Source organism: Sus scrofa, chromosome 10 (genome assembly GCF_054392235.1).
Source record: "Sus scrofa isolate SSC_HxYL_T2T_F1_AM1 chromosome 10, Sscrofa_HxYL_maternal_Yorkshire_Landrace_v2.0, whole genome shotgun sequence".
Taxonomy (NCBI): Eukaryota; Metazoa; Chordata; class Mammalia; order Artiodactyla; family Suidae; genus Sus; species Sus scrofa.
The window spans coordinates 14,011,894-14,029,681 of NC_139392.1; the positions used below are offsets into that span (position 1 = coordinate 14,011,894).

General features: G+C 46.8%; 2 protein-coding genes across 6 annotated transcripts in view; both read left to right on the forward strand.

Moving 5' to 3' along the window:
• The window catches only part of DISP1 (dispatched RND transporter family member 1), a 1,033,384-nt gene that overhangs the window by 813,792 nt on the left and 201,804 nt on the right, over positions 1-17,788 (forward strand). The window lies entirely within an intron of this gene.
• FAM177B (family with sequence similarity 177 member B) lies at positions 48-10,893 on the forward strand. Of its 5 annotated transcripts, none has more exons than XM_021064347.2 (6): positions 48-76; positions 3,804-3,908; positions 4,666-5,018; positions 5,292-5,358; positions 8,603-8,700; positions 9,202-10,893. In XM_021064347.2, exons 3-6 carry the CDS (start codon positions 4,845-4,847, stop codon positions 9,337-9,339), a joined length of 477 nt encoding a protein of 158 aa, XP_020920006.2. In that variant the 5' UTR covers positions 48-76; positions 3,804-3,908; positions 4,666-4,844; the 3' UTR covers positions 9,340-10,893. The 5 variants fall into 5 exon arrangements, with proteins under 5 accessions (XP_020920006.2, XP_020920005.2, XP_003130562.2 ...); XM_003130514.4 differs by lacking the exon at positions 48-76 and adding an exon at positions 79-176; XM_021064346.2 differs by lacking the exon at positions 3,804-3,908.

Consider the following 17,788-nt stretch of genomic DNA (forward strand, 5'->3'; position numbering starts at 1 on the left):
GCCTTCCCACAACTCAAATAAGTTCTGCCCGTAAGACACACAAAGGCGGCCTTTCCACGTCGTCACACAGTCAAGGGTGAGTGTGTTCATTTACCATCTACCGAACAACTTCCAGAACCACGATTTTGCACTGACAAACCACACATAGGCAATTAAAGCAAGGAAAGAAAGAGCAGGTAATGCAGGTGAGTTGGGTTCTCTGCAAAGGTGTTCATTTGCTTCTAATTTTGCTTTAGAGTATGCTGTATCTCTCATGGCACTGACTGTTTCCTTTTGCAATGGTATTATGTTCAGCATACTTTAAACACCAAGTTAAACTTGTTTTTCTGCTCTTTGGCGTCGAAGACTTAACTCTTCCTACTTCTTACCAAGGCTCTTTTGTAGTCAGCCCGGGAAAACTGTGTGTGTCCTTTAAGATTCCTCGGGGACTGGGACGCTGGGCTGGGAAGGTCTCACCACCTCGATTAGATAACAAATTGAGTCCAGACAGGCTTCTTGTATCTCTGACCCTTGACAATGGCTTAAACTGAGCATTGCATTGATAAGATTTGGTGGCTTATTGACACACATGCCTAAACATATGCTTATGACCATATGTGCACTCGTGCAGTCGTTGCCCATAAATCCTCTTAAAATTCAGTCTGTGGTCTTCATTTGGGTAGACGGCTGAGGATTCTCTCACATTATTGTCATTACTGACTAACTGGGAATTCTTTCCAGGATTTTACTGGTGTTTTCATTAATCCTGCTTTTCCTTTGCTCTTTCTCCCTCTCTCCTGCCTTCTGTCGGCTTGTTTATTTTCCTTTTTTTCTTCTTCTTCTGGCTTTGATGCTCTGCCTTCTACTTTCATGTTTTTTCTAGTTACCTTGAAATTGTCAACATGCACAGCTGTCTTCGCCAACCTATTCCAAAGCAATACATAAAGAAGTCACCCCTTCATATTTTTGCTCTTGGGGTCTGATGCTTCATACTTCATGGTTTTTAACTGTGCCCCATGGACCTAGCATTTTTCAGTCACTCTTAAGATTCATCACTTTATATTTCTGTCCTCCATCTCGCTCTTGCTTCTGGGTTCAGTTTCCTTCTAGTTGACACACAACTGGATCTTATTCATCATTCAGCGAAGATACAGGAATGGTGAACTCGGGTGTTATAGGTTGTCAGATGTCATTATTTTACTCTCCATAATTGCTTAGCTGGATATTGAATTCTACATGGCAGTAGTTGATTGCCTTCTGGTCTCAGTTGCTGCTGATTTGCAGTCAGTCTTCAGCCTAACGCGCCGTATCTATTATAAATGGCAAGGTTTTCCGTCGTGTCTATGATCTAGGTTTGATGTTATTTTTTTAACCTCTCTTGGTATTCTCCATGTTGTATTTGTAAGTTTTTATAGTGACAGCACCCACAGCAGGCTGGTTTGCAGTGGAGTCCCGTGGACCCAGCCTGGCAGACGTCTCTCTCTCTAGGGTGATTTTATGTTTGCCGCTGAGACTGCCGTGGGCTGCACTGCCTTCAGGTCACCCAGCTTCACCTCGGGTCCTTATGCTGTGGGAGGACTACGAGTCCAGGCCCTGTGCCAGTGTGTGGTCCATGTGGCCTGTGGCTCCAGTTTTTCTCAGGTCACTATTTCCACCCAAGTTGCTAGGAGGGGACAGATTGTTTTGCCACTTTTGCAGGCCAGCAGGTCGTCTTTTTTCATCCAGAGTTTACAGATAAGAAAGCACTTAGGAGTTCCCGTTGTGGCTCAGTGGAAACGAACCTAACATCCCTGACGATGCCAGTTTGATCCCTGGCCTCGCTCAGTGGATTAAGGATCTGAAATTGCTGTAGCTGTGGTGTAGACTGGCAGCTACTGCTCCGATTCTACCCCCTAACACGGGAACCTCCATATGCCGCGGGTATGGCCCTAAAAAGCAAAAATAAATAAAAGCATTTTATGCTTTTTCGCACCCCATTCACAGGATGTGTAGGTTAGACCCTCTCCTCTCTTGCATGGGTATTAAAACTCCAGCCCCAAGGCCCATATCTGGTCCTGAAACCCCAGGAGCCATCCCAGTTCAGCTCAGCTGAATGATGCTACGTGTCCTTTCTTTTTCTGACACCCAGGCCTGGCTGGCTCTCCTCCTGTCTTCCTCTTTTTCTCCTCCCTCCTTCCTTCCTTCTCCTTCCTTTTTCTCTGACTCTCTTCTTACCTCCTTAGAGCCGTCTGATGTAATATTTGGTTTGTTTAATTTTACCCAGCACTTCTGTGTGTTTGAACAGGAAGGAAAATTCTTCCACGTCAGCTCAGCCTGCCATGTTTGCTGATAAAACCTTAAAATATATTAAATATGAAGGCAACAGTGTCCTTACTACGTTAGAATCATACCTGATAGACATACAGCATTAAGTGATAAGGACTTGACCATAACCAGCTTTTATTAAATACTTACTATTTGAGAACTCCTGTGTATGTATTTATTTATTTACTCCTTAATTTTACAAGGTCAGTAGCAGGCTCACATCCATGTTCAAATTATTCTTATTCTATAGATGAAGAAACCAAGACATCAGGATATTAATTAGTAGGATTTTTTTTAACCTCGGCAGTCTGTCTCCATGCTTGTTGGCTTTGTTAAAATTTAACTTAGGCGTTCCTGTCATGGCGCAGTGGAAATGAATCCAACTGGAATCCATGAGATTTTGGGTTCAAACCCTGGCCTCTCTCAGTGGGTTAAGGATCTGGCATTGCTGTGAGCTATGGTGTAGGTCATAGACGCGGCTTGGATCTGGCAATGCTGTGGCGGTGGTGTAGGCTGGCAGCTATAGCTCTGATTTGTCTGCTAGCCTGGAAACTCCCATATGCCATGGGTACGGCCCTAAAAAGCAAAAAAAAAAAAAAAAAAAAAAATCTTAAATACAAGTAATATTAGGTCTAGATTCTGATTCATTTATGCTTTTTTTTTGCTATTTCTTTGGGCCGCTCCCGCGGCATATGGAGGTTCCCAGGCCAGGGGTTAAATCGGAGCTGTAGCCACCGGCCTACGCCAGAGCCACAGCAACGCGGGATCCGAGCCGCATCTGCAACCTACACCACAGCTCACGGCAACGCCGGATCCTTAACCCACTGAGCAAGGGCAGGGACCGAACCCTCGACCTCATGGTTCCTAGTCGGATTTGTTAACCACTGCGCCACGATGGGAACTCCGATTCTGATTCATTTAGACACATCTGTGCAGTCAAGTCATCACCACTACACTCATGATATCTCTTAGAAAAAAAATCTCTCACCCCCAAAAATCACATAGTACCTGGCTTCTTTCATTTAGCCTGTTGCTTTTGAGATTCCTTCAGAATGCTGCAAATGTTAGTCATCCATTACTTTTTTTTTTGTTTTGTTTTGTTTTTTGGCTGCACCATAGCACAGGGAAGTTCCTGGGCCAGGGATGGAATCTGGGCTGCAGCTGTGACCTACACCACAGCTGCAGCAACACTGGATCCTTAACCCACTGCACCGGCCCAGGCATGGAACCCCCGCCTCAGCAGTGACCCAGTCCTTAGCTCCCTGCACCACAGTAGGAAATCCAGTTGACCTTTCCTTTTAATTGCTGAGCAGTATTCCACTGAATAGTAAACTACGTTCTGTTCATCCATTCACCAGCTCATGGAAATTTGGATTGTTTCCAGTTTGAAGCTCTTACAAATAAAGCTGCTATGAACATTCACGTACAAAGCTCTAGGTGGATACATATTTTCCTGTCTCTTGGGCAAATTTCCAGACAGGGAATGACTAGTTATATGCCAAGTATACTTGACTTTTCAGGTGTGGTCAAAGTGGTTTCCAAAGGGGCTGTACCATTTGCATTGTCACTAGCAAGCCATGTGTGAGAGTTCTCGTGGCTTCGCTTCCTCCTCAACACTTGATGTGGTTAGTCTTTTTAATTTTTACCTTCTCTTGACTATGTTACGATGTCTCATATAGTTTCCATTTGTGTTTCTCTAATGACAAACAACATGGAGCATCTTTGTCCTACATTTACTTGGCATCTGTAAATCTTTGCTGAAGGGTTTGCTTAAATCCTGTGCCTGTATTTTAATTGAGTTGTTTGTATTTTACACATTGCAGTCACTTTTATATATCCTGAAAATAAGCCCCTGATCAGATATATAATTGGTAAATATTTTCACCTGTCTAAACAAAGCCTGTATTCTTAACCATCACTTATATTGCTCCTCAATATTTATAGAAATGATTGAGGAATTTCCATAGGGCAATGGCTGTTTCCTACTGGCCATGGTGGCTTTTGCAATTAATGAGATAAAGGAACTCTGCTGACATTTTAATTTTTTATTTTTATTTATTTATTTATTTGCTTTTTATGGACGCACCTGTGGCATGTGGAGGTTCCCAGGCTAGGGGTCAAATTGGAGCTGTAGCTGCTGGCCTACACCACAGCCACAGCCACGCGGGATCCGAGCCGTGTCTGCCACCTACACCACAGCTCATGGCAACACCGGACCCCTAAACCACTGAGCAAGGCCAGGGATTGGATCCGCATCCTCATGGATCCTAGTTGGGTTCATTACCGCTGAGCTACAACGGGAACTCCTCTGTGCACATTTTTACTTGAGGACCCAAAGTTCACAGTTTCACTACTAATTGAATCTTTTCCATTTTGGTACAGAACTAAAGAGTCCTTTCTTGGATTTGAAGAATTGATGAAATTACAGCTTGGATGACCTGTGACCTCTGTCTTTACAATCCACTGAAAATAATCAGACCCATCTCTGCTATATAAACAGTATCTTGGGCAGCTTGTCCCAAGGCATCCTGTTTTTCATTTCCTGGTTGTTTTGTTTCCTTATGGAAAAAGACAGTTTCCAGCAGAGAGAACTAGACAAGAGTGGGCCTCCCCAGAGGAAAACGCCCAAAAGAATTATCCATTTTGCTGATGGAGACATCATGGAAGAATATAGCACAGAAGAGGAGGAAGAGGAAGAAAACAAGGAGCTGAGAACAAATTCAACCCCAGATCCTGTAAGCTCGGGCGATCGTTACGAGCACGATGGGGGCTGAACGAATGCGAGGTTAAGCAGACAAGTTTTAAAGTAACTCCTTGTTCTCCTGGGTTTGCTTTCTAGATCCATGTGTAATCAACATAATTGTGCTAATCTTAGTTTTCCCACTTAGGAGAGAGAAAATGGAACATATTACAAAGCATTCTGAAGCCCCCACACCGAGGGCTCTGTAGTTACCCCTCTGTTAGTAATTTACTCTAACCTGACTTTTCTCTCTCTCTCTTTTTCTCAGTCTAGACTTGCATGGGGGCCCTACCTTTGGTTCTGGGCAGGACGAATAGCAAGGATTTCATTTTCTAGTAAGTACTGCTAAAGCTCATTTTTTTCTGTCCAAAAGGTAGACTTACAGACCCTGGGAGTCAGCTGGGCCTTCCAGCGGCTTACTACCCCCCCGCCCCCGCCCCTTGTGCCCCACTGTGTCCTGAAGGTCTGGTCCCTTCCAGCATCTGCCTGAACATCCCCAAGGCCCAGCACCTCCCATCTCCAGGCGGCACTGCCACCTGTTCCCAACTCTGGTTAGTAAATGCTCTCTTCTGTTTTATCTTCATTTAAGGTTCTTCCCATTTGTCCTAGTTGTCTTTTTAAGGCCAGACAAAGCCATCCAGAGTCTTCTCTCCTAAGACAGAGTTTTTCATATTTGAAGACAGTAGTCAGTCCTTCCTGGGTGGGCGCTTCACCTGAAGAATCGTCAGAGGGTTGTTTTTTTTTTTTTTAACTACTGTTATCTAATCCAGCTCTAAGTTTCCTTGTCACCATCACTGTATTATAAACAAGAATTTTATTGACCCTCCCAGGGGTGTGATGAATGGCCTATGTGGCTATCTCTAAGAGATGAAATACTAAATCTCATTTTGTTTGACTTTCACCAATTTAAAAAAACCACAGTTGGCAACATCTAAATACCCTTTTCCATCTAACTTACATGTGCTTGTGTATATGGCAAGGAGGAAAACAACTTGAAAAGTCTGAAAAAAGGAGTCCTGCTGTGGCTCAGAGGGGTCAAGAACCTGACTAGGATCCATGAGGACACGGGTTCAATCCTTGGCCTTGTTCAGCGGGTTAAGGATCCGGTGTTGCCGTGAGCTGTGGTGTAGGTTGCAGATGTGGCTCAGATCCCACGTTGCTGTGGCTGTGGTGTAGCTGGCAGCTGCATCTCCGATTGGACCCCTAGCCTGGGAACTTCCATATGCCGCAAGTTCGGACCTAAAAAGAAAAAAAAATCAGAGAAAATATAAAATATTGCTGTTAGAAATTTATTTTCACTTATTCCTTAGGTAAACATTTATAGAGTGGGTTAAGGATCCAGCTTTGCCGTTAGCTGTTGTGCAGGTGGCTTGGATCCTGCATTGCTGTGGCTGTGGTGTAGGCTGGCTGCTACAGCTCCCATTTGCCCCCTAGCCTGGGAGCTTCCACAGGTCAAGGATGCAGCCCTAAAAAGACAAAACAAAACAAAACAAAGGAATAAGTGCTTTTAGATCAAAGTGTAGGGTTAATAATTTGGAAGTTACTCTAGAGACCTGGGTGAGTCCTCATCTTATCTCGACCACAATATGCTGCCAGGAGGAGTGCTGCACCCTCGTCAGGGCAAAGCCGTGTGACGAGGGGACTCTTTGGGCAGGAGGGGCCTTGGCGATCAGGTCGGTGAAAGAAGCAGAAGACAGCACAGCAGTAGGAGAGCATGAACGAGAACAGGAACCACGGCGACCTCCATGCTGGTCTGACCGCGTGGCCCGGATAGGTCACGGGGGAGTCACCTGCCTCCTGGGTTCCACACAGAACCGGAGCCTTAAAGTGCTTCTGCCTGGGGCTTCCAGGTTGTAGTGGAGGTGGAAACACACTGGCAGTCAGTGCCCTGGTCTCTACACAGGGACTCTGCTTAGAGCTGGAACCCTGGTGGCACTGGTGATGACTTTCTTCCATTTAAAATTCTAGTAGGGGAGTTCCCGTCGTGGCGCAGTGGTTAACGAATCCGACTAGGAACCATGAGGTCGCGGGTTCGGTCCCTGGCCTCGCTCAGTGGGTTAATGATCCGGCGTTGCCGTGAGCTGTGGTGTAGGTTGCAGACGCGGCTCGGATCCCACGTTGCTGTGGCTCTGGCGTAGGCCGGTGGCTACAGCTCCGATTCAACCCCTAGCCTGGGAACCTCCATATGCCGCGGAAGCGGCCCAAGAGATAACAACAACAACAACGACAAACAACAACAACAAAAAGACAAAAATAAATAAATAAATAAATAAAATTCTAGTAGGTTAGAGGCAGGAGACCTTCTTGAGACTTATTCTGATATTTTATTATTTTTTTCTTTTTATGTTCACACCTGCAGCATATAGAAGTTCCCAGGCTAGGGGCTGAATCAGAGCTGCAGCTGCCAGCCTACCCACAGCCACGGCAATGCCGGATCCGAGCCACATCTGCGACCTGTGCCACAGCCTGTGGGAATGCCAGGTCCTTAACTGACTGAACAAGGTCAGGGATCGAACCCACATCCTCACAGTCACTATGTCAGGTTCTTAACCCACTGGGCCACAGTGGAAACTCCTAATATTTTGGAAATTTCTCTTCTGCCCATGTAGTAAGCAAACATTAAAAAGCTCAAGTATTTCTGAAAGCATGTTACAAAAGTAGGAAGCATCATTTTGATGGCCTGTAGGAGCAATCTCTTCAGAAGCTGGAATAAATCATAGGAATCAGAAAGGCCTGTAGGAGGGGGAGGAGGGTCAGGAGTCCTATAATTTTAAAGCAGAGCATCTCTAGGAGAGACCTTCTGGAAACCTCTCATTGCTAAATCTTTATCCTTGACTGTGCCTGTCTCACTGCTGAGTCTGCAGGCAACCATGCTACTGGAGCTGAAGGCAGGCAGACAGGAAAGGAAAGCCTTAGACTGCTGCTTGAGAAGGAGTTGTGTTTGTTTGTTTGTTTGTTTCGTTTTCCAGTGGCTGCACAGGAAGCCCGTGGAAGTTCCCAGACCAGGGCTTGAATCTGAGCCACAGCTGCAACCTGTGCTGAAGCTTCAGCAATGCCAGATCCTTTAATCCACTGCGCTGGGCTGGGAATCAACCCTGGTCTCTGCATTGACCCAAACCACTGCAGCTGGATTCTTAACCCAGTGTCCACCGTGGGAACTCCAGGAGTTTGTTTGGATGCACAGAAGAATTTCTGAGATGGGTCTTAGCATCACTGGATTTGCTTTGGGGTCTAATCTGCAGTCACTCCCAGCTGATGATCAGACGACAGGCAAGGGCATGGGGATCATCTGACCTTCGGGACCAAGGCTGCTCCTGTGCTTAAGTGTTTTGAAAATCTCTCCTGATATATTCATCTGGAAAGGAGCGTTTAGATGCCCTCCTAGATGAAGGCAGAAGATTTAACCCCTTCCCTTTGAGTCCTAGACCTTTTTGAGAGTCTAGAGCAACGGAAATCTTTTGTCAGCCTTGAAGTGACCTGATAGACCACTTCCGGGCAGGTGTAAACTCGTGGCATCTCCACCGGCTCTGAGCGTTCATTACTAACTGAGCTCACCAGAGTGCTTGTTCTTTCTTCTAGCGTGTGAATTCCTTGGTGGACGATTTGCTGTCTTCTTTGGTCTGCATCAAGCCAAGTATCAGTATGTGTTAGATGAGTACTGCAGAACACAAAACAAGGTGTGTGACATCCTGATGGCCACCAAGAGCCCTGAGATGGGAATGTTGCTTGTTCCTGATTTGGGCCGTATGGAAGGGTATTTTTCCACCTGCTAATTCATGGACTTCAACTTCACGCGCCTCCAGGGTCAGGCTGACTTATTTTTCTAACACCCTTACCCCACGGTGCTTATCCCTATTGGCCTCTCTTGCATGAAGTTAGAATGACATGAGATAGGTCCAAGAAGATAGTTGAGTGTGAAGCCTGAGAGCGCTTAAAGAAGAAGCTTCTTTTTATTTTTTTGGCCGAGCCCATGGCATGTGGAAGTTCCCAGGCCAGGAGTGGAACCTGCAACACAGCAGCAAGCCAAGCCACTGCAGTGACAATGGCAGATCCTTAACCACAGCACCACAAGGGAGCTCAGAGAGTTCCCGTCTTCTTAAAAGTGCATCTCTGCAAATGGGGGAGCTCCGAGATGTCGGGTTCATAGTTAACATTTTCCTTATTTCTCTCTGTACCAGGGAAGCCACAATGAAAGCGAAAGGAGTGGATCGAAGGCCCAGCTACCAAAGGATCCTAATGAAAAGTGTCACCTGGAGGCTGGGGGCCGAGAGTATGGGACGAGACAGCAGGACGTTGACAAGGGCGCCCCTCAGTAGAGCATCTCATCCAGGGAGGGTCTGGCGGCAGATTCCAGCTCCTGATGGGCCGCGGGGCTCTCCTTCCCCTGGATCTCTGTTCCCTGGTGACTGATTACCATGGCAACCGCACCACAGGCAGTGCTTGTGAGCCAGAGCTTATCTTCATCTCTTTGTGATTTATTCTCCAGCCGTCAAGAAATGAGAACAACTGTGGATTCTTCCTCAATATAAATTGGTATTTATAAGCCTCACAACTCAACTGATGCAAGTCCTGTCTGTCAGTTGTGGGCTGTTAGTATTGAGATTTGCTCGTCGTGCAAATGCCTTAAGGAACTTGGGTGTGGATGTGTTAGGCTGAAACGCCTCTCATGTGGCTAGGGTGCAGAAAAGCTCTGTCTCTCAACAGAAATTTGGGGCGTCATCAAGTCTAAAGAAGGCAAGGTAACCCCCCTTCTTTTAGTGGAAAAGAAAATGAGGTTGAGAGTATACCATTTACTAGATACAATTTATTTCTGTAAATAGCACACTCTGGTCTGCCTAATTCTCTAGAATCAGCAGGAAGTAGATATCTTCCAGGGGACCACTTAATTTTGTTTAAGTATGGTTGATTTACAATGTTGCACCAATTTCTGCTGTTCAGCAAAGTGACCCAATCATACACACACACACACACCTTTTCTTATATTCTCTCCCATCATGATCTATCCCAAGAGACTAGATACAGTTCCCTGTGCCATACAGTGAGCAGATACCATTTAATTTTTGAGAAAAGTCGAAGAGTCAAAAAGAGCCCATCATGGAGCCTATTCTGAAGCGAAATAACAAACAATCCAGGAACAGAGTTTTAGTTTGGACCGACACCTGGCATGCAAGTAACCAGTGCCTCCCTGGTAGATGTGGCCACTTCTGTCACATTATAAAGCTCTCACATTTACTTCATTTTGCAATTGGACTAGCAGGGCCTGTTGGATGAAGAGCTAAGACTGACTCCTCAGTAGAGACAAAGCAGTCAGACTGAAAACCACAACTGTCATCAATATTACTAGTTGTAATGGATACAATGATTTGAGTGCCTGCTTAGAGCCGTGCGCTTTTCCTCAGTTTTCACATCTTATTCTTGGAATAGTCATGGGGTGTGTCTACCTCGTGCACTTTAGTCCCCTTATACTGACAACCATGCTCACCCAGAAACAGGTCCCATGACCGCGATGCCACACACGACTCCACCTCCCTGGTCATAGTTGATAGGCTGAGGGATGGCCACCTGAACAAAAAGGGCTACTCGGATTCTGTTTCCTGTACGTTCGAAACTGGGACTGAGGGGCGGTCACTTGAATAGATGAGCTGTAAAGAGCTATGGATCTGACACCAAAAGCAAAGACATTGAGAGCAAGAATAAAGTGGGACTAGATCAAACTCAAAAATGTCTGCACAGCAAAGGAAACCATCAACAAAGCGGAAAGACAACCTAATGAATGGCAGGAAATACTTGCAAATCATATATCTGATAAGAGAGTAATACCTGAAATATATCAAGAACACATTAAACTCAATAGCAAAAAAAAAAAAAAATTCAATTTAAAAATAGGCAGAGGATCTCAAGAGACATTTTCCGAAGGAAGATATACAGACCAGAAGTAAAAAATGTCCATGTCACTTATACCTGGAACCTAACATATGGCACAAATGAACCTTTTCACAAAAAAAGAAAATCATGGACTTGGAGAATAGACTTGTGGTTGCCAAGGGGAGGGGGAGGGGGAGGGAGTGGGATGGATTGGGAGCTGGGGGTTAATAGATGCAAACTACTGCTTTTGGAATGGAGAAGCTGTGTAGCACTGGGAACCATGTTTAGTCACTTATAATGGAGCATGATAATGTGAGAAAAGGAATGTATAGATGTTATGTGTAACTGGGCCACCATGCTGTACAGTAAAAAAAAATAATGTATTGGGGAAATAAAAATAAATAGAATGAAAAAATAAAAGGGAAGCAAAAAAAAAAAAGTCCATGTTAAAAATAAAGATGAAATGCCTCCCTCCTGGGGACTGAAGCTGGTCCTTCCATGAAAAGACCGCCTTCCCAGGTACCAAGGCTGTACTGATTCACTGTTACATCCTGATCTGTTTTTGTTTTTGAATCCTTGAAAGCTTGAGTCCCTGACTTGTTTGATGTTCTTTGTTCCAACAAGATCTAAAGCGAGGCTGAAATCATACCTCTCCGGAGCGGCTCAGAATTTTCTGAAGGCTCTCTTCTGAGCTGTAGTCCTCACTTTGGCTCAAATAAAACTCTTCTCTATTCCTGTTATAGATTGTTCATTGATTACTTTCATGGACATACTGCTCTCTATCAACCCAACAGACAAGAATCTCTGCCCTCCTGTCGGCTTTAATTGAGAGACACTGAATTACTAGGACATGCGGTCTCCGTGGCAGCCTCTCAAATGCTCCTCGCGGATCTTCACACCCCATACAGCCCCTCCCATGCTGAACCCCGTGGTCTGCGCGACCCTCAGAATATAAGTCAGAAATGAGGCATGACATTTCTCAGATCGCTATCAGAGAAACTCTGGCTTCTGTTTGGGTCCTTCTCTTTCTTTCTTGGGTCACCTGCTCTGGGGGCAGCCCGCTGCCATACTGTGAGAATCTCGCCTCCTCTGGCAAGGTCCAAGGGCCCTGCCAACAGCCAGTGAGGAATGAAGAATTCCTACAGGTCCGTTTTCCCCCACGAACCAACCACAGTGCCCCCTCAAACCTCTGAACCCAGTTCTGGCCCAGTACTGGTCCCAGGGTGGGTCATATTTCTCCTTGCTCCGAAAAATACGCGGAACCCACGTGCCCAGGGCGCGTGCGCACACACATACACGCACCCTCACTCCCCTCCAGCCGGCTGCTTGCCAGCCCCAATCACTGGCACCGCCTTCAGTATGGAGGGAAATCGCCCTGAGGCAGTGGGTACCAACTGGCCAATCAGTCCCTGTGGGTCCCAGGCTTTGGCCAAAGCAAAGCTCTCCAGGGTCTTTTCTTGGAGCTCCCGCAGCCCAGTATCCTTGCTCTGCCTTCAGGGGCAACATGCGCGTTTACCTGGATGAGGCCTCGTCCCCCAACATCTTGATGGGGACTCTCGACCCTTGCGCGGTCCCAGCGCCGAGACCAGCCCCAACGGCCCGGCACCCGCATGGCAGGGACGCGTCCACCTGCTCCCCTGGGCTGCAGCGTCTGCGCGGGCTCCCCGGCACCTCCCCCATCACTCGAAGTGCGCAGCTGCACGCCGGCCACGGGCCACAGCGGAACTTGCTGCCTAAGTCCCGGGCTTCTGCTACAACCAGGGATTCCAGACGTCTCTTCCCGGAGCGGTACCGTGGCCCAGCCGCCCCCTCCGCGCAGCAGTCAGGTAAGCCGGAGCACTGTTCCCCATTGGGTGGGTTGGGGTTTGCTTTTAGGCATAGGTCTTGTCCCCCAAGAGCCACTCGTGTGTTGCGCCTCTCCAGACCCTTTTCCTGTTCCAGGTCCCTGGCCCCTGACACACACCCTGCTCTTCTACCGCTGTAAGAGGCCGTGGGCAGCTGGCGCCCTCCAGGCCCCACCCGCACCCGGCTCTCCCATGGTCACAGGAGGCCGTGGGAACCTGGTGCCCCCCAGACTCCTGATTCCGCAGCCTGGCCTAACCTCTCCTAACCACCGTCTCTTTGGAAGGGGCCCAATCGAAATGCCACCTGATACTGATAGTGGGCTGCAAAGGTAGAGGCAGTAATTCCCTCGCTTGGTCTTGTTCCCTATGGGGCTCTGAGCCCCAGGTGTCTTTCATTCCCAGAAGCCCTGGTCCCCAGTCAAGGCTTCAGAGTCCCTGGGATGTATGGCTTCAGGGTTAAACAGGAGCTTCCCTGCAGGAGGGAGCTGGACATGGACAGTGTTTTTAGAAGATGATCTTCCTCCAGGCACCGGAGGATGGCAGCTTCAGCCAACAGCAGCTGCCTGCAACCTCATCAGACACTGAGCCCCAGCCTCCCAGCTAAGCCGCTCCTGGGTTCTTGCCTCATAGACACTGTAACATAGTAAATGTTTGTTGTTTTAAGCTGCTAAATATTGGGGGCATTTTCTACACAGCACTGAATAAGTAATGCATTCTTAATTCCTAAATATGCATAAAGACTCCAAAGGTACTCATTCCGGAATTGCATGGTGCTCCCAGAGGACTAGAGCTGTGTCCTACTTCTCCAGGCCAGACTGACCTCGCCCAGCTATAGTGCTTACTCCTCCTGCTTTACTGTGTGGTGCTGGGGCCTAACCAGGCAACCGTCTCCTGCAGGTTTGGTCTGGCTATTTCCTTTGCCACCACTGTCCATTCCTGTATTTTCCATCCTGCTTCTTTACCCAGATGGGTCTTCAGTGGACCAAGAAAACACTTCTCCAATGTATTAGTCATGAGCATCCTCCAAATTAAAAAAAAAAAAAAAAAAAAGCGGCCTCCTGAAAAGTGGAGCTCTTTAATGATATTACAGACCTGCAGCCATCAGTCCAGAAGCACAAGCATGATGACACATTGGCTCGGGAGGAAGGGCTTCTACCATCAGCCACACCCTGTAACCAGAACACCCCCCAACAATCTAGACAAAGACAGAATACGAGTCCGTAGTTGAGAATCTCTTTTATCATGGGTTTCCTCTTGGGCCTTTGCTGGCCTTTCGGGACACCTAACCTTGGTCAGTATCATCTCCGGCCATTCAACTTCATTTTAATATCTCTGACCCTTGGAGAAGGAGTTCCCATCCTGGCCCTGGTCCTCTTCCTCCCAGAAGGCATCTCTGCCTTTCGTAGATTTATGGATGCTCAACAGTATGATATGGCGGGAAAGGGCTAACGCCCCCTTTCAGGGAAACTTAAACCCCAGATTCTTGCCAACCATTTAACAAATTCTGTAGCAAAAGTTTTTGATTTAATCAACAATTGAAATGATGTTTCTGATTCTTGATGTTTTAGATTATTACCACCACACTTCATTGTGTGTAATGTAGGCAAATTAAATTTTATCATTTTTTTTCTTTCTAACCATAGAATCACCTAAACTTTGACTTTTTTTTTTTTTTTGGCTTTTGTCTTTTTGTCTTTTGTTGTTGTTGTTGTTGCTATTTCTTGGGCTGCTTCTGCGGCATATGGAGGTTCCCAGGCTAGGGGTTGAATCGGAGCTGTAGCCACTGGCCTACGCCAGAGCCACAGCAACGCGGGATCCGAGCCGCGTCTGCAACCTACACCACAGCTCACGGCAACGCCGGATCGTTAACCCACTGAGCAAGGCCAGGGACCGAACCCGCAACCTCATGGTTCCTAGTCAGATTCGTTAACCACTGCGCCACGACGGGAACTCCAACTTTGACCTTTAGAGTGGAAATTCAAGAAGTCTGAAGTTACTAGAGAAGTCCTTTGGCAAATGCACACACAGGCTCTACCCTTCATCTCTTTATCGCTCCAAACATCATTTGAACATCTTTCCCTGGATGAACAGCCTGCCAAGGATTGTTTGGGTCTTTTTCGTCTTTGCAGGCTTCTTGGTAATAGTGGCCTTCAATTATCCGGTTAAAAGTTTCTATCCTCTCCCAGGTTGCACCATCTCCAACCCCAAGATGTAATTATTTCTTAAACCTACAGCAAAATGAAGCCAACCACACCTTTAATCTTTTTTTGTGACTTATGTAACTTCTTTTTATTTATTTATTTTTCATAATTGTCTCTGTGGAGTGGAATAATTGCATTAGTACCAACCTCATAGGGTTTTCATAAGAACATACACATACATGCATACATATTAAAGCTGTCAGATAGTATGTGTCATTGATTGATTTTTTTGAAGGGAAATATTATGGTTTTTTTTTTTTTTTTGGTCTTTCTAGGGCCACACCCAAGGCATATGGAGGTTCCCAGGCTAGGGGTCGAATCAGAGCTGTAGCTGCCGGCCTACGCCAGAGCCACAGCAAGTCAGAATCTGAGGCGCATATGAGACCTACACCACAGCTCACGGCAACGCTGGATCCTTAACTCACTGAGCGAGGCCAGGGATCGAACCCGCAACTTCATGGTTCCTAGTCGGATTTGTTAACCACTGCGCCATGACGGGAACTCCGATGGGAAATATTTTGGTATTTTATTAAGCATACCTGTACTGATGCACAACATTTCAAGAAGATTACACATTTGGGGTGAACTGCTTAAGATATTCTGACTCTCCTGAGGTCTAGCCCCAGGGTCGTGACTTTATTCTTTTTTTTATTATTATTATTACTCAATGAATTTTATTCCACTTATAGTTGTACATTTTTATTCTCAGGCAGCTTATACAGATTTGCCAAGAGCTAGCAAATACACAGCCTTCCAGGCAAAAGGGGAAAATGGTGAAAGCTCCTTAGGGAAAACCTTCTGTGGGTGAGCTCCTTTATGCCGGGGACCAGGGACGAGTGACTTCAGCTTGAATTTGATTGGGGTGGGCACTATTTATACTGAGAAAAAGAAGAAGAAGGCCCCAACAAATCCATTGCAAGGCAGCGGATACCATGTCCCTGACGCATTTCCTGTGTCATCTTCGGGGCTCCCTCAGACCGACCAGCTGTATAAATCAGGGAAAGTGGTAGAATCAAAACCCTATTCAGAATGGAGTGAGTTTCCATATAAAATGTGGCAGTTTCAGGACGGCCTTCATTTGTCTTGGGGAAAAAAATCAGTTTCAGGAGTTCCCGTCGTGGCGCAGTGGTTAACGAATCCGACTAGGAACCATGAGGTTGCGGGTTCGGTCCCTGCCCTTGCTCAGTGGGTTAATGATCCGGCGTTGCCGTGAGCTGTGGTGTAGGTTGCAGACGCGGCTCGGATCCCGCGTTGCCGTGGCTCTGGCGTAGGCCGGTGGCTACAGCTCCGATTCGACCCCTAGCCTGGGAACCTCCATATGCCGAGGGAGCGGCCCAAAGAAATAGCAAAAAGACAAAAAAAAAAAAAAAAAAAAAAAAAAAAAAAATCAGTTTCAGGGACAGAACAAGATGAGCCCTGAGAACAAGCGGGCGCCCAGGAACGTATGGATGGGGGAGAACGTACACCTTCAGCCTCGGATCCCGAGAGAGGTTGCTCTGGACACTTTGTATAGGAACTTCATTAAGGCTAAGGTTAGGCAATGGATGGAAATATCAGTCTTCCTCATTGGCTGATGGGATGGTTCATTTTATGGGTCAACGCGGCGAAGCTCTAATGCCCAGTTTTTCAACCGAGCATTAATTCAGGTGGTGTCGCTGCGAAGCTATTGTGTAGATGGGTTAACATCCAAACATCAATTGACTCTACATAAAGGAAATTACTCTTGATCGTGTGAATGGGCCTCATCCGCTCAGTTGAAGGTCTTTAAGAGAAAAAAAATTGAGGTTCCTCCTAGAGGAAGACATTCTGCCTCAAGACTGCAGCATCCAATCCAGCCTGAGTGTCCAGCCTGCTGGCCTGCCTATGAATTTTGGACCTGCCAGCCCCCACCATCGCAAAGGACAATCTCTTGAAATCTCTCTCTCTCTCTCTTTTTTTTAAGTGCTGAACCACAACAGGAACTCCAAGGCTGGAAGATTCTTTTTCCATTCCATGTGCATGGACTATGACAGGAAGGTAAGCTTTTTATTCCCTTTGATACTGCAGTTTATAAGATATACAGACTGTGTCTTTGTTCCCATTTCTGGCACAGAGATCCTAAAACCCTTGGCATTTCTGTGATGAGAAGGATAAAGGTGGCTCGTGTGATGTAAATGAGGTGGCTTTTAGACTGACTTACCTGAGTATGGGGCCTGGTTACCAGAAGGACCAGTCATCTAAGAGGGTTGGACTTTCAGCCCCAGCACACACCCCGCACTTCCATTCCCCACCCGAGACCCCCCTGGGAGAGAAGAGGGGCTGACGATGGAGGTCAATGCCCAATGACTGAATGAGTCAGGCCTCTGTCATGGAGCCTCCCCAAGAACCCCTGAACCACAGGGCTCAAAGAGCTTCAGCAGTGGTGGCCATGTGGGATCTGGGGAGAGTGACAAGCTCAGATAGCACGGAGGCACCGCACCCTTCCCCACACCTTGCTCTAGGCATCTCTTCCATCTGGCTGTTGCCCAGGTATATCCTGTTAGAGTAAACCAGTAATCTGGTAAGTAAAAATGTTTCTCTGAGTCCTGTAAGTTACTCTAACAAATCATTGGAACCCCAGAGGGAGGTCATTGGACCCTCCGTCTTATAGCCAGTTCGAAGCACAGGTGACAAGCAGCCAGAGAGGGTGGGCTGTCTTATAGGACTGAACCTGTGCACGGTGGGCTCTGAGGCTCTCTCCAGGTAGACGGAGTCACAACTGGGTTGAATTGTAGGATACCCAGCTGGTGTGGGAGAATTGCTTAGTGTGGGAAAAAGGAACAACCATACACTGGAACTGGATGCAGAATCATACCACCCCTTAGGGGTGTGACGGG